The following is a 16,210-nucleotide window of genomic DNA, read 5'->3' as shown; positions in this document are numbered from 1 at the left end:
CTTTGATTTCTTTCATCAGTGTCTTATAGTTTTCTGAGTACAGGTCTTTTACCTCCTTAGGTAGGTTCATTCTTACATATTTCATTTTTTTGTTGCAATGGTGAATGGGATTGTTTCCTTAATTTCTCTTTCATATCTTTCATTGTTAGTGTACAGGAATGCAAGAGATATCTGTGCATTAATTTTGTATCCTGCAACTTTACCAAATTCATTGATTAGCTCTAGTAGCTTTCTGGTGGCATCTTTAGGATTATCTATGTATAGTATCATGTCATCTGCAAACAGTGACAGTTTCACTTCTTTTCCAATTTGTATTCCTTTTATTTCTTTTTCTTCTCTGATTGCCATGGCTAGGACTTCCAAAACTATGCTGAATAATAGTGGCGAGAGTGGACATCTTTGTCTTGTTCCTGATCTTAGAGGAAATGCTTTCAGTTTTTCACCATTGAGAACGATGTTTGCTGTGGGTCTGTCGTATATGGCCTTTATTATGTTGAGGTAGGTTCCCTCTATGCCCACTTTCTGGAGAGTTTTTATCATAAATGGTGTTGAATTTTGTCAAAAGCTTTTTCTGCATCTATTGAGATGATCATATGGTTTTTATTCTTCAATTTGTTAATATGGTGTATCACATTGATTGACTTGCATATATTGAAGAATCCTTGCATCCCTGGGATAAATCCCACTTGATCATGGTGTATGATCCTTTTAAGGTGTTGTTGGATTCTGTTTGCTAGTATTTTGTTGAGGGTTTTTTCATCTATATTCATCAGTGATATTGGCCTGTGTTCTTTTTTTGTAGTATCTTTGTCTGGTTTTGGTATCAGCGTGATAGTGGCCTCGTAGAATGAGTTTGGGAGTGTTCCTTCCTCTGCAATTTTTTTTTTTTTTTTAAACATCTTTATTGAAGTATAATTGCCTTACAATGGTGTGTTACCTTCTGCTTTATAACAAAGTGAATCAGTTATACATATACAATATGTTCCCATATCTCTTCCCTCTTGCATCTCCCTCCCTCCCGCCCTCCCCATCCCACCCCTCTAGGTGGTCACAAAGCACCGAGCTGATCTCCCTGTGCTATGCGGCTGCTTCCCACTAGCTACCTATTTTACATTTGGTAGTGTATATATGTCCATGACACTCTCTCACCCTGTCACATCTCACCCCACCCCCTCCCCATATCCTCAAGTCCATTCTCTAGTAGGTCTGTGTCTTTATTCCCGTCTTGCCACTAGGTTCTTCATGGCTTTTTTTTCCCTTAGATTCCGTATATATGTGTTAGCATACTGTATTTGTTTTTCTCTTTCTGACTTACTTCACTCTGTATGACAGACTCTAACTCCATCCACCTCATTACAAATACCTCCATTTCATTTCTTTTTATGGCTGAGTAATATTCCATTGTATATATGTGCCACATCTTCTTTATCCATTCATCTGTCGATGGACATTTAGGTTGCTTCCATGTCCTGGCTATTGTAAATAGAGCTGCAATGAACATTTTGGTACAAGACTCTTTTTGACCTATGGTTTTCTCAGGGTATATGCCCAGTAGTGGGATTGCTGGATCGTATGGTAGTTCTATTTGTAGTTTTTTAAGGAACCTCCATACTGTTCTCCATAGTGGCTGTATCAATTTACATTCCCACCAACAGTGCAAGAGAGTTCCCTTTCCTCCACACCCTCTCCAGCATTTATTGTTTCTAGATTTTTTGATGATGGCCATTCTGACCGGTGTGAGATGATATCTCATTGTAGTTTTGATTTGCATTTCTCTAATGATTAATGATGTTGAGCATTCTTTCATGTGTCTGTTGGCCATCTGTATATCTTCTTTGGAGAAATGTCTATTTAGGTCTTCTGCCCATTTTTGGATTGGGTTGTTCGTTTTTTTGATATTGAGCTGCATGAGCTGCTTGTAAATCTTGGAGATTAATCCTTTGTCAGTTGCTTCATTTGCAAATATTTTCTCCCATTCTGATGGTTGTCTTTTGGTCTTGTTTATGGTTTCCTTTGCTGTGCAAAAGCTTTTAAGTTTCATTAGGTCCCATTTGTTTATTTGTGTTCTTATTTCCATTTCTCTGGGAGCTGGGTCAAAAAGAATCTTGCTGTGATGTATGTCATAGAATGTTCTGCCTATGTTTTCCTCTAAGAGTTTGATAGTGTCTGGTCTTACACTTAGGTCTTTAATCCATTTTGAGTTTATTTTTGTGCATGGTGTCAGGGAGTGTTCTAATTTCATACTTTTACATGTATCTGTCCAATTTTCCCAGCACCATTTATTGAAGAGGCTGTCTTTTCTCCACTGTATATGCTTGCCTCCTTTATCAAAGATAAGGTGACCATATGTGCGTGGGTTTATCTCTGGGCTTTCTATCCTGTTCCATTGATCTATATTTCTGTTTTTGTGCCCGTACCAAACTGTCTTGATTACTGTAGCTTTGTAATATAGTCTGAAGTCAGGGAGCCTGATTCCCCCAGCTCCATTTTTTGTTCTCAAGATTGCTTTGGCTATTCGGGGTCTTTTGTGTTTCCATACAAATTGTGAAATTTTTTGTTCTAGTTCTGTGAAAAATGCCAGTGGTAGTTTGATAGGGATTGCCTTGAATCTGTAGATTGCTTTGGGTAGTAGAGTCATTTTCACAATGTTGATTCTTCCAATCCAGGAACATGGTATATCTTTCCATCTATTTGTATCATCTTTAATTTCTTTCATCAGTGTCTTATAATTTTCTGCATACAGGTCTTTTGTCTCCTTAGGTAGGTTTATTCCTAGATATTTTATTCTTTTTGTTGCAATGGTAAACGGGAGTGTTTTCTTAATTTCACTTTCAGATTTTTCGTCATTAGTGTATAGAAATGCAAGAGATTTCTGTGCATTAATTTTGTATCCTGCTACTTTACCAAATTCATTGATTAGCTCTAGGAGTTTTCTGGTAGCATCTTTAGGATTCTCTATGTATAGTATCATGTCATCTGCAAACAGTGACAGCTTTACTTCTTCTTTTCCGATTTGGATTCCTTTTATTTCTTTGTCTTCTCTGATTGCTGTGGCTAACACTTCCAAAACTATGTTGAATAATAGTGGTGAGAGTGGGCAACCTTGTCTTGTTCCTGATCTTAGTGGAAATGGTTTCAGTTTTTCACCATTGAGGACAATGTTGGCTGTGGGTTTGTCATATATGGCCTTTATTATGTTGAGGAAAGTTCCCTCTATGCCTACTTTCTGCAGGACTTTTATCATAAATGGGTGTTGAATTTTGTCGAAAGCTTTCTCTGCATCTATTGAGATGATCATATGGTTTTTCTCCTTCAATTTGTTAATATGGTGTATCACGTTGATTGATTTACGTATATTGAAGAATCCTTGCATTCCTGGGATAAACCCCACTTGATCATGGTGTATGATCCTTTTAATGTGCTGTTGGATTCTGTTTGCGAGTATTTTGTTGAGGATTTTTGCATCTATGTTCATCAGTGATATTGGCCTGTAGTTTTCTTTCTTTGTGACATCTTTGTCTGGTTTTGGTATCAGGGTGATGGTGGCCTCGTAGAATGAGTTTGGGAGTGTTCCTTCCTCTGCAATTTTTTGAAAGAGTTTGAGAAGGATGGGTGTTAGCTCTTCTTGCCTGTGAAACCACCTGGTCCTGGACTTTTGTTTGTTGGAAGATTTCTAATCACAGTTTCAATTTCATTACTTCTGATTGGTCTGTTCACATTTTCTACTTCTTCCTGGTTCAGTCTTGGAAGGTAATACTTTTCTAAGAATTTGTCCATTTCTTCCAGGTTGTCCATTTTATTGGCATAGAGTTGCTTGTAGTAGTCTCTTAGGATGCTTTGTACTTCTGCAGTGTCAGTTGTAACTTCTTTTTCATTTCTAATTTTATTGATTTGAGTCCTCTCCCTCTTTTTCTTGATGAGTCTGGCTAAAGGTTTATCAATTTTGTTTATCTTCTAAAAGAACCAGCTTTTAGTTTTATTGATCTTTGCTATTGTTTACTTGGTTTCTATTTCATTTATTTCTGCTCTGATCTTTACAATTTCTTTGCTTCTGCTAACTTTGGGTTTTGTTTGTTCTTCTTTCTCTAGTTCCTTTAGGTGTAAGGTTAGATTGTTCATTTGAGATTTTTCTTGTTTCTTGAGGGAGGTTTGTACTGCCAGAAACTTCCCTCTTAGAACTGCTTTTGCTGCATTCCATAGGTTTTGGATCGTCGTGTTTTCATTGTCATTTGTCTCTAGGTATTTCTGGATTTCCTCTTTGATTTCTTCAGTGATCTCTTGGTTATTTAGTAACGTATTGTTTAGCCTCCATGTGTTTGTGTTTTTTACGTTTTTTTCCCTGTAATTGATTTCTAATCTCATAGCGCTGTGGTCATAAAACATGCTTGATATCACTTCAATTTTCTTAAATTTACTGAGGCTTGATTTGTGACCCAAGATGTGATCTATTCCAGAGAATGTTCCATGTGCACTTGAGAAGAAAGTGTAATCTGCTGTTTTCAGATGGAATGTCCTATAAATATCAATTAAATCTATCTGGTCGACTGTGTCATTTAAAGCTTCTGTTTACTTATTAATTTTCTGTCTGGATGATCTGTCCATTGGTGTAAGTGAGGTGTCAAAGTCCCCCACTATTATAGTGTTACTGTTGATTTCCTCTTTTTTGGCTCTTAGCATTTGCCTTATATATTGAGGTGCTCCTATGTTGGGTGCATATATATTTATAATTGTTATAACTTCTTCTTGGATTGATCCCTTGATCATTATGTAGTGTCCTTCCTTGTCTCTTGTAACATTCTTTATTTTAAAGTCTATTTTATCTGATATGAGTATTGCTACTCCAGCTTTGTTTTGATTTCCATTTGCATGGAATATCTTTTTCCATCCCCTCACTTTCAGTCTGTATGTGTCCCTAGGTCTGAAGTGGGTATGTTGTAGACAACATATATATGGGTCTTGTTTTTGTATCCATTCAGCAAGACTGTGCCTTTTGGTTGGAGCATTTAATCCATTCACATTTAAGGTAATTATCGATATGTATGTTCCTGTGACCATTTTCTTAATTGTTTTGGGTTTGTTTTTGTAGGTCCTTTTCTTCTCTTGTGTTTTCCACTTAGAGAAGTTCCTTTAGCATTTGTTGTAGAGCTGGTTTGGTGGTGCTGAATTCTTTTAGCTTTCGCTTGTCTGTAAAGCTTTTGATTTCTCCATTGAATGTGAATGAGACCCTTGCTGGGTAGAATAATCTTGGCCGTAGGTTCTTCCCTTTCATCACTTTAAATATATCGTGCCACTCTCTCTGGCTTGTACAGTTTCTGCTGTTAACCTTATGGGAGTTCCCTTGTATGTTATTTGTCATTTTTCCCTTGTTGCTTTTAATAATTTTTCTTTATCTTTAATTTTTCCCAATTTGATTACTATGTGTCTTGGCATGTTTCTCCTTGGGTTTATCCTGCCTGGGACTCTCTGTGCTTCCTGGACTTGCGTGGCTATTTCCTTTCCCACGTTAGGGAAGTTTTCAACTATAATCTCTTCAAATATTTTCTCGGGTTCTTTCTCTCTCTCTTCTCCTTCTGGGACCCCTATAATGCGAATGTTGTTGCGTTTAATGTTGTCCCAGAGGTCTCTTAGGCTGTCTTCATTTCTTTTGTTTTTTTTTTTTTTTATTCTGTTCCATGTCAGTGAATTCCACCATTCTGTCTTCCAGGTCACATATCCATTCTTCTGCCTCAGTTATTCTGCTATTGATTACTTCTAGTGTATTTTTCATTTCAGTTATTGTATTGTTCATCTTGTTTGTTTGTTCTTTAATTCTTCTAGGTGTTTGTTCTTTAATTCTTCTAGGTCTTTGTTAAACATTTCTTGCATCTTCTCGATCTTTGCCTCCATTCTTTTTCCGAGGTCCTGGATCATCTTCACTATCATTATTCTGAATTCTTTTTCTGGAAGATTGCCTATCTCCACTTCATTTAGTTGTTTTTCTGGGGTTTTATCTTGTTCCTCATCTGGTACACAGTCCTCTGCCTTTTCATTTTGTCTATCTTTCTGTGAATGTGGTTTTCGTTCCATAGGCTGCAGGATTGTAGTTCTTCTTGCTCCTGCTGTCTGCCCTCTTGAGCCTTTTCTTTCTGAGGAATCTTTCACAATAAAGTATAACACCAGTTCTTGACCTCTGGAAAGATCCAATGTGGCCTCAGGACTAGTTTGACTAGGCCAGGCCATATGATTGGTTTTATTAACATATCTGTCCCAAAGAGTGAAATTTCACACCTGTGTGACCCCTTGAAGGAGTTAAGAACTGCTTCCCGCCCTTCATAGTCTTGATAACACAGGAACTGGCTGTGCTTTTCATTTTTAACCATCCCATAGTCTTTATCTGCCTCCTGTACAAGTTACAACCTAAAGGTTGAATTAGTATATAATTGGTTACAGGTAACCTTGTTTACTGAACATTCAGAAGGAATATAATGTAATGATACTTTTCCTTCCTTCCAATCTAAAAATATGTATTATTGGATCCATCCTGCAACTGGAATCCAGCTACACAAGGACTTACTTAATTTGTCTCCAGTTTCAAACAAGACAAAAAACTCTACTTGTTCCATAGCCCTATAAATTGCTTCATAAGGAAAAAAGCTTAGGTTAAAGAGTTCCCGAGATGGTGGAGTAGGAAGACCCTGCACTCTCCTTCTCTCAGGGTCTCTCATACCAAAATGACAACTGTTTACAAGAAACTGGGCTTCCCAGGTGGTGCAGGGGTTAAGAATCCACCTTCCAATGCAGGGGACATGGGTTCGAGCCCTCGTCCGGGAAGATCACACATGCCGTGGAGCAACTAAGCCCGTGCGCCACAACTACTGAGCCTGCGCTCTAGAGCCCACAAGCCACAACTACTGAGCCTGTGTGCCACAGCTACTGAAGCCTGCGCGCCTAGAGCCCACGCTCCGCAACAAAGAGAAGCCACTGCAATGAGAAGCCTGCGCACCGCAACGAAGAGTAGCCCCCGCTTGCCGCAACTAGAGAAAGCCCGCACACAGCAACAAAGACCCAACACAGCCAAAAATGAAAATAAATTTATATACAAGAAACTACCGATGTGAAAGGCCAGAACCTACCAGAAAAGACCTTCTACAACTAAAGATAGAAAGAAGGAACCACAGCGAGACAGGTAGGAGGGGCAAAATTGCAAAAGAGTCCAGACCCATACCAGTGGGTGGGCGAGCCACAAACGGGAGAATAGCTATAATTGCAGAGATTCTTCCCAAGGAGTGAGGGGTTGGAGCCCCACACTGTGCTCCCCAGCCCGAGGGTCCAGTGCCAGGAAAATGAGCCCCCAGAATGTTTGGCTTTAAAGGCCAGCAGGGATTACTTTTGGGGGAGCCAGAGGGCTGTGAGAAATAGAGACTCCACTCTTAAAGGGTGCACACAAAATCTCACATACTCTAGGACTCAGGGCAGAAGTAGTCATTTGAAAGGAGCCTGTGGCAGACCCACCTGCTGATACTGGAAAGTGTCCCAGAGAGGCAGGAGGAAACTGGAGACCAAGACACGGGCGGCAGCCATTTTGGGGAGCTCGTTCTACCACGGAGACACTGGTGCTGGCGGGCACCATTCTGGAATCCTCCCTCTAGCTTATTAGCTCCAAGACCCAGCCCCATCCCCACTCACCAGCCTGCAGGCACCAGTACTGAGACATCTCAGGCCAAGCGACTAGCTGGGAGGGGACACAGACCCAGCACCAGCAGGCCAGCTGCCTGAAGACCTGCTGAGCCCATAGCCAATCCTGGATACAGCCCTGTGCATCAGAGATCCCAGGACGTGGCCACACACACCAGGGTGCAAACACTAGATCCAGGACCCCCCAGGGTCCTGCAGCTAGAGACGCGGGGAGCCTGCTCCACCCGCAGTGCACAGGCACCAATCCCAGAACCCCCTGGGCTATAGCCCTGCCCACCAGCCAGCCAGTTCTAGCCTTGGTACCAGCCTCACCCACCAGCAGGTGAACATCTGTCCCCAAACAACTGTAGCCCTGCAGCCTGCCATGGCAGGACCCAGTCCTCTCACCAGCAGGCCAGCCCCAACCCTGAGACACCTTGGGCCCCTCAGCCAGTCGCCCCAGGATCTGACCCCATTCTTCAGCAGGGAGACACAACTTCGGGATACCCTGGACCCTGCAGCCAGTTGTATCAGGAACTGGCCCCACCCAACAGTGATCCAACACCAGCTCTGGGAGCCTTGGACCCTGCAGCCAGAGACCCCAGGACTAGACCCTGCTCAGCAACAGGTCAACTCCAGATTTGGGACACCTTGGGCACCTCAGCCAGTGGCCCTGGGATCTAGCCCCACCCACTAGCTTTGGGACCCCCAGGGCCCTTCAGTCAGAGTCCCCAGGACCCAGCTCCACCCACCAGTGAGCCAGCACTAGCCCTGGGACTCGCTGGGGTTCCACAGCCAGCCTTGTCATTACGCAGCCCTACCAACCAGTGGCCAGCAGCCTCCACACAAGGCAGGGCCTCACACCAGCTGAACAGGGGGCCAGCCATGCCAACCAGCATGCCCACAGTAGTCCGCCCACCACAACAGAAGGACCCACACAGCCCACATAGGGGGAACCCCTAGAGTACATAGCTCTGGTGACAGAGCTGCTGGAACGTATAAGATATCTCCTACAAAAGGCAACTTCTCGGGCTTCCCTGGTGGCGCAGTGGTTGGGAACCCGCTTGCCAGTGCAGGGGACATGGGTTCGAGCCCTGGTCCAGGGGGATCCCACATGCCGCGGAGCAACTAGGCCCGTGTGCCACGGCTGCTGAGCCTGCGCTCTACAGTCCGTGAGCCACAACTGCTGAAGCCCGCGTGCCACAGCTGCTGAAGTCTGTGCACCTAGAGCCTGTGCTCCGCAACGGGAAGCCACCGCAATGAAAAGCCCGCGCTCGCCGCAACTAGAGAAAGCCCGCGCACAGCGGCAGAGACCCAAGGCAGCCAAAAATGAATAATAAATAAATTAATTAATTTTTAAAAACTGATGAATCTCCAACCTAAAAAAAAAAAAAAAAAAAAGGCCACTTCTCTAACACTGGGAAACATAACCAACCTACCAGATACAAAGGATGAAATTTTGCATTTTCCACAACATGGATGGACCTAGAGGGTATTACGCTTAGTGAAATAAGTCAGACAAAGACAAATACTTTATGTTGTCATTCATATGTGGAACCAGAAAAAATAAATGAATCAATATGACAAAACAGAAACAGACTCACAGATATACAGAACAAACTAGTGGTTTCCAGTGGGGCTAGGGAAGAAGGGGGGAGGGGCAACATGGGGGTAGAGGATTAAGAGGTAAAGATGACTATGTATAAAATTAATAATCCACAAGGGTATATTGTACAGCACAGGGAATGTAGTCATTATTTTATAATAACATCAAATGGAGTATAGTTTTGAATCACTATGTTGTACACCTGAAACTACTATAATATTGTAAATCAGCTAGACCTCAATAAAAAAAATCGTTTTAAGAAGAAAAAGTAAAAAACAACAAACAATCAACAAACTATGTTAAATAAATGTTAGTAAGCATATGAGTGAGGAAAAAAAAGAAAGGAAGGAAGGAACAGAGGGAGGGAGGGAGGGAGCAAGGGAGGGAGGGAGGAAGGAAGGAAGGAAAACTTAAAGAGCATCATCGATTTTTCATCTTTCTGCTCCTTAATCAATATAACCACTAGATAATATATAAAGTGAAACCATGAAATAAAAACATTCTCCATAAAAATAAGAAAAAAAAACCTTTGTATCAAATCATCCTAGACCATAAAGCATAAAGAAAATAGATACCTGACATCTATGTTTAATATAGATCCCAGGCCAAAAAAAACAACTTTGCATATTTCTCAGCTCAGGAAATCTCTATTTATGCTATTATTTTATCCTTTGTACTGCAATAAGAAGAAGGGAGGTTCTTGCCAGTATCTAGAAAGAAATTTTGCTTCACCCTTAGTATTCTAAGCTTCATGCTCTGATAAGTATGGCCATATGTGTTTCCCCTTCAGGAACAGAAAACTATAGTGCTCGGATTCCTCCAGAGGAAGTGAGATGGCTTGGGCAGAATGAATAAATATCCTTTCTTCGTTGGGGTACTGAAAGTCAAGGCATTACAAATGTCAGAAACCAGAAAACAAGGCAGGGGGTATCCACCAGAGCCATGATTTGAAGGGATGGGAAGGAGTCATTGAAATAGAGACCTAGGAACCTGACTTTCCAAATCATACCTAGATGTGCACGCTCAGCTTTTTTAGAAGCCAGCCCCAAACACTTGCCCTCTTTCTTTTTTGCTGCTTCACTCTTCTCCAGTTGATAGCCTCCACCCTCATCCATCATCTCCTCTGTCTCCTGGCCTATTCCAGCCTTTAGTTTCTAAGTCAATATGACTTCCCAACCTAGAATTTAGTGCCTATTCTGGGCTAAGGATACAACAATAAACGAAAAAACATCTCAGTCCTCAATGAGCTTAAATTCTAGATGGAGGAAAAAGATAAAAAAAAAAAAAAAAATTTAAATTTTTAAAAATAAATTAAAAATTAAAATACAGAGAATTAGTTGACCATATGACAATGATGGTCATCAAATTTTTGACCTGCAAAAATGGCAATTTCATGAGTCAACCTTTATATTAAATTGTGATAATATTTTTTAAATTAAGCAAGGGAGAATAGGTAGTAGGGTGTATGGGCAAGTGAGCACAGAGAGGGTTACAACTTAAAACAGGGCAATCAGTGTCTAAGTGGTAGAATTATATGAGATTGTTTTTCTACTCTTTCATTATTTTTCTAAGGAGCATGCATTCTTTCATAATGAGTTTTTTAAAACTTTATGACATTAAAATTGCTGAAAAACTGAAATGAGTCATACAAACATGTAAATTTTAGGGTATTTACATCAAGCAGGAATATAAGATACAGATCGTATTAACACAATCTTATTCACGTCCTATGAAATTAGGGTAAAATACAGTGTGGTATAAAACATCTAATATTTATGTTCTAAGCCATAAATTTTAAAAATAAGAAAGAAACTATTTTAATGAGTATTGTAGAAATACAACTTATGTTACATTTTTTAAATGTTCATGATCAAAGAACAAAACACTCCCATTGTTAGATCACCCAAATAACAGACTGCCATCTAACACATGCTTTTCAGTATTTAAATTGTTTGTGAAACAAAAATGTGGGGAGAGGGAAGCACTACTTACAAAATGTACCTACCTACAAGGCAGCTTAATTAAAAAATAAACTAATATATAACTTAAACACTAAAACAATAACTATGGTATGATGAAAACTTTGTAAATAAATTCCATAAAAATTAGGATACTAGTAAAATTAATTATGAAATTAATCTATTAAACATAGACTAAAATCTAAAAGGAAGAAGTGAATTCTCCTGAATACTGATTGACCTCGCTCAATAATCTTAACAGTGCACATGTGCCCTTTCCTCAAAGGAAATCTCTAAACCAGCACTGTGCAACAGCACTTTCTGCAATGTTGGAAATGTTCTGCCTTGTCCTATAAGGTAACCACTAACTACACATGGCTACTGAGCATTTGAAATGCGGTTCATGCAACTAAGAAACAGAATTTTTTATTTTATTTTAATTATTTAATTTTAATTTAAACAGCCACAAGAGGCTAGTGGCTACCTATCCAGATAGTACAGCTCTAAGAACTGCCTCTTACATCCTTTTTTTTAATTAACTCAGAGTCTTCCATCTGGCTGATTCCCCACTGTATACAAATTAGGCTCTAGTTCTCACTCTCGGTCTACCGTACTGTCCTCCTGGCCTGAAACTTTCTTCCTAAGTTGTTGCATAGCTGATTTCAGCAAAGCTGTAGTCCAGTGCTGCTCAGCTCAGAAACGCTGGCTGACAGAGCCCTGGTCTCTTCCTGCTTGCTCAGGATAAGAAGTGGGATACTAATGCTTTTTTTAAAAAGTGAATAGACAACTAAATGTCCTGTAAGACTTCTTAGATACTAACCCAGAGGGAAGACATTAAATCCAGTGATTTATCAAAAGCCACTCCCAAACTTAAAATTCTACTATTCCAAACCTAAAATTCTAGGTAATGACAATTTCCAAAATTATATAGTATTTACAGAATAATTCCAGTACCTTAAACCTTATAAAAATCAACTCCCAAATCAAAGCATCTAATGGCATTATTTGGAATCACACTATCATGCAGCCAGTCCCCTGACTCACTGAGCAAAAAGGGTGACTTACCTTTTCTGCTGTTCTTAAGAAAGATGTTTTAATACTCAAAGTATTATTTTCATAATTTATTGTCATTCATAGGAACTTAGGTCATATATATCTTTATGCAAAATATTGGAGTAAATCTTTCCCTCAATTTTACATTCTTAAAGCTGTTACAGTTGTTCAATTTCAAGCGGATACCCATTTTCTGTTATTTACCAGACTTTATAACTTACAGTCAATAGATACAATAGTTTTAAATATAGTATTTAACTGATATTGGAAAATGAAGTAAAATATAGTAAGAAAAAAATTTTTACAGCAGGATAAGAAACTGGATTCAATGTGTATCTGAAAACAGTGAGTGCAGCTCAAGAAAAACTTACTGATTTAGCAGGACATCAAGAATAAACGATGTTCCAAAGGCACCCAGCAGGAAGCTTGCCTGGTCAACGTGAGTCAACTGCAATATCAGAAAGATAAAAGGTATTTATTATTCAGCCATAGAGATCAGATGATAAGCACTTCTCATGATCATTTGAAAGTTTTATAATATAAATTAGAAAACCAGTTCAACATAGAAATTAAATAAAAACAAAGTAAAATTTGCACCTTCTTAGAAACTATTCACTAATCTAAAGTAAAGTACCACTTAATCAAGGAGGGCAAGTACCCTCCCTTTCAGCTTTATCTCAAGTGGTTAAACATTTCATTTCCAAGAAGACTGAACTACATTTCATTCTGTTTTAGATGACTGACTCCTTTAAAATTAAGCTTTGTAGATTAAAAAAGAAATAGGGAAAAATATGTTCAATGCAAGAGTAAATTAAGATGATGAATGTGATCTATTTACAAGGAAGACATCTAAACTTCTAAAAAACCCTTTTCATCCTATCTCAAATACATACTTTCAAAGTAATAGTTCAGTTCTAATTTACCAAATGTAATTTCATAGAGGTTTCCACAATTTCCTCAGAGAAAAACTGAGCCTCTGCCCATCTACTGCAAACAACACCCATCAAAAGTTTATTGGGAAAAAAATCACTATTTCCTAGGCCAATCTAGGGACTCCCAGAGAAAATCACAAGGGACTCTAAAAAACATACAGTGTTACCAATAACATTAATATTAGCGTATTGAATAACCACATGTAATAATTGAAAAGAAAGGAGGAAGGAAGCAAAACTATTTATCTTGACTCCCCATATTAACAGTAGCTATACCTGAGCAGTAGAACTATAAATTATTTGATTTTTGGTTCATATTTGTCTATAGTATCCAAAATTTCTACAATAAACATGTATAATTCCTGCAGTGAGAAAAGCAAGCATACACTATTTTAGAGACATAAACCATCTGAGCAACTGTATTTATGTAGCACGTGAGGCAGATGGTGGTACTGCTTCCCAAGAACCAGCGCATCTTAGGAAGGGACATTCTAGGATTCTGTGGGGCACAAAGGGCCCCTCAATCATACCTAGGATTTTCACACTCATTAAGCTATGGTATCAGGAGAAAGGAGAGTGCTTAATAATCATAAAGCTTTCTGGAAACAAACGATAACCTTTCCATTTTAAAATCTTTGAAATAAGTGGGAGTGGGAGAATGCCACACCTCAGTTGCTAACACATTCCAATCCTCGTGAAACCCCAAGGATGAAGAACTATCTGGATACTTCTTAGCCTCATTAAACATCCAACCCTAACTCCTCACTCTTCCCAATTAACACCCAGGTTCTCACCAAACTCTGGCTTCTTCTTTCTTTTTATGATGGTTCTTGGATCCACACTTTACTCTTCATTTCCATATCTGCCACAGTTCATATCCTCCCTGATTTTCCTAAAACTGACCCCTTACCAAAACCCCAAATGTAAGTCCTAGATTTTCTACTACATCAAATACAAACTTTCTCTCTCTGCATATCAAGATCCTCCACAATCACCTCCCCCACCCCAGACATAACAGCACACAAGTTCCCAAGGACCCACCCATATCCCATTCACACTCAGTTCTCTCTTCTACTCTTTAATTCCACAAACTATGTGCATTCCAACTTTTTCTGTAGCTTTCATTCATCACTTGTGCTTTTCCAAACCAGACCCAGGGGTAGTGATCTTCACCATGGCCATTTCCCAGAAATGGCCCTATTCATCCTTCAAGACTTAGATCAAGTTCCTTTTTGTATTAGTCTACCCGGGCTACCATAAGAAAGTACCACAGACCGGATGACATAAACAACAGAAATTTGCTTTCTCACAGTTCTGGAGGCTGGAAGTCCAAGCTCAAGGTGTTGGCAGATTTGGTTTCTCCTGAGGCCTCTCTCCTTGGCTTGCAGATGGCCACAAGGCTTCCTCTCTATGCATGTGTACCCCAGGTCTCTCTCTCTCTCTCTCTCCTCTTATAAGGATATCAGTCATATTGGATTAGCATCCACCCTTACAACTTCATTTAATCTAATTACCTCCTTAAACACCCTGTCACCAAATACAGTCCCATTAGCACTTAGGGTTTCAACATATAAATTTTGGAGGGGACACAATTCAATCCAAACTTCCCTCTCCCAGGAAGTCTTCCCAACCCCTTCCAGCTTCCTTCTCTCCTCTTCCTCAATACGGTTCATTTTGATATGAGGGCCTCAGTACTGACCAGCATCAGGTATTCAATAAGTATTTCCTGACTGACTGACTCATTTGAGGGTTTGTTTGATCAATCACCTGGATGCATACATGAACAACAATTGCACAGCTATAAATTACCTGCTTACAGAAATGCCATCCTTCCATCAAGTTGTTCTTAATGCCACCTCAATGGATAATTTCTTTTCTCTAAAAGCTCTTTGAGTTTCCTGAAGTGCTAACAACCATGTTTTGGGAACAGCCTGAGGAAAGCTCTGTCTCAATTAAAAAGAACCTCTCTCTCCTCCATTCTTTCTCAGCATTTATTATGAACATGGCAGAGGACACATGTTATTCATCACGGCATCATGATTACAGCTTGGATCAAAATAACATTACTATTCTTTTTTAGCAAGATATTTACTGTTTGCATTAATTCTAATTCTTATATTTTCTTTTTCCTGCAGTTTCAGTTTACATCTGGTATTTTACTTTATTGACCTCATCCATGTCCCAAGGAGAAACCCATTATGTAAATTCAACAGAAAATCTATTGACAGCATGTTTAACTGCCGTTAGTGAAAAATGTCTGCATTATTATTTTTTTTTTTTTTATAAATTTATTTATTTTTGGCTGTGCTGGGTCTTCGTCTCTGTGCGAGGGCTTTCTCTAGTTGTGGCAAGCGGGGGCCACTCTTCATCGCGGTGCGCGGGCTTCTCACTATCGCGGCCTCTCTTGTTGCCGAGCACAGGCTCCAGACGCGCAGGCTCAGTAATTGTGGCTCACGGGCCTAGTTGCTCCGCGGCATGTGGGATCTTCCCAGACCAGGGCTCGAACCCGTGTCCCCTGCATTGGCAGGCGGACTCCCAACCACTGCGCCACCAGGGAAGCCCCAAAATGTTTGCATTATTGAAAGTAATAGGAACGCGATTATATTAATATTGTTTTAATGTAAGGAAGGCTTCCTTAGACTGTATACAGATTGATTCATTCAACAAACATCTTCTGTGAGTCTACCAAGTGCTGGGAACTCTTCTGATTTGGGGGGCAAGACGAAGAAGACTGATCATGTTTCCGCTCTAGTGGGGCTTATCTTCTAGTGGAAGGAGATAGAAAGTGACAAATAAAATGACAGAAAATGAACAATTGGATAAAAAATAAACTTAGAATATAAATACACTGTTCTCAGATTTAATAAAACAGGGTAAACAGGTAACCAGGGTAGATAGGGTTCTAGGTGGTATGGCGGTCTCTCTGAGGAGATGACATCTGGATGATGACCTGGATGATTAGAAGGGATCTATGGCAGACAGACTGACAGCCCCAAAGATGCCCACAT

General features: G+C 39.9%; 1 protein-coding gene across 10 annotated transcripts in view; it reads right to left on the bottom strand.

The window, feature by feature from the left end:
• Positions 1-16,210, bottom strand: part of ADAM22 (ADAM metallopeptidase domain 22) — a 245,897-nt gene that overhangs the window by 191,630 nt on the left and 38,057 nt on the right. For all 10 annotated transcript variants that reach the window (XM_059933784.1, XM_059933785.1, XM_059933783.1 and 7 more), the window contains exon 3: positions 12,642-12,718. In XM_059933784.1, the coding sequence (XP_059789767.1) occupies positions 12,642-12,718 (77 nt within the window). The remainder of the gene's footprint in view (positions 1-12,641; positions 12,719-16,210) is intronic.

This window comes from Balaenoptera ricei, chromosome 9 (assembly GCF_028023285.1).
Source record: "Balaenoptera ricei isolate mBalRic1 chromosome 9, mBalRic1.hap2, whole genome shotgun sequence".
NCBI lineage: Eukaryota > Metazoa > Chordata > Mammalia > Artiodactyla > Balaenopteridae > Balaenoptera > Balaenoptera ricei.
Note: the sequence above shows the minus strand (reverse complement) of the source record. Positions and strands in the feature narration are given on the sequence as shown.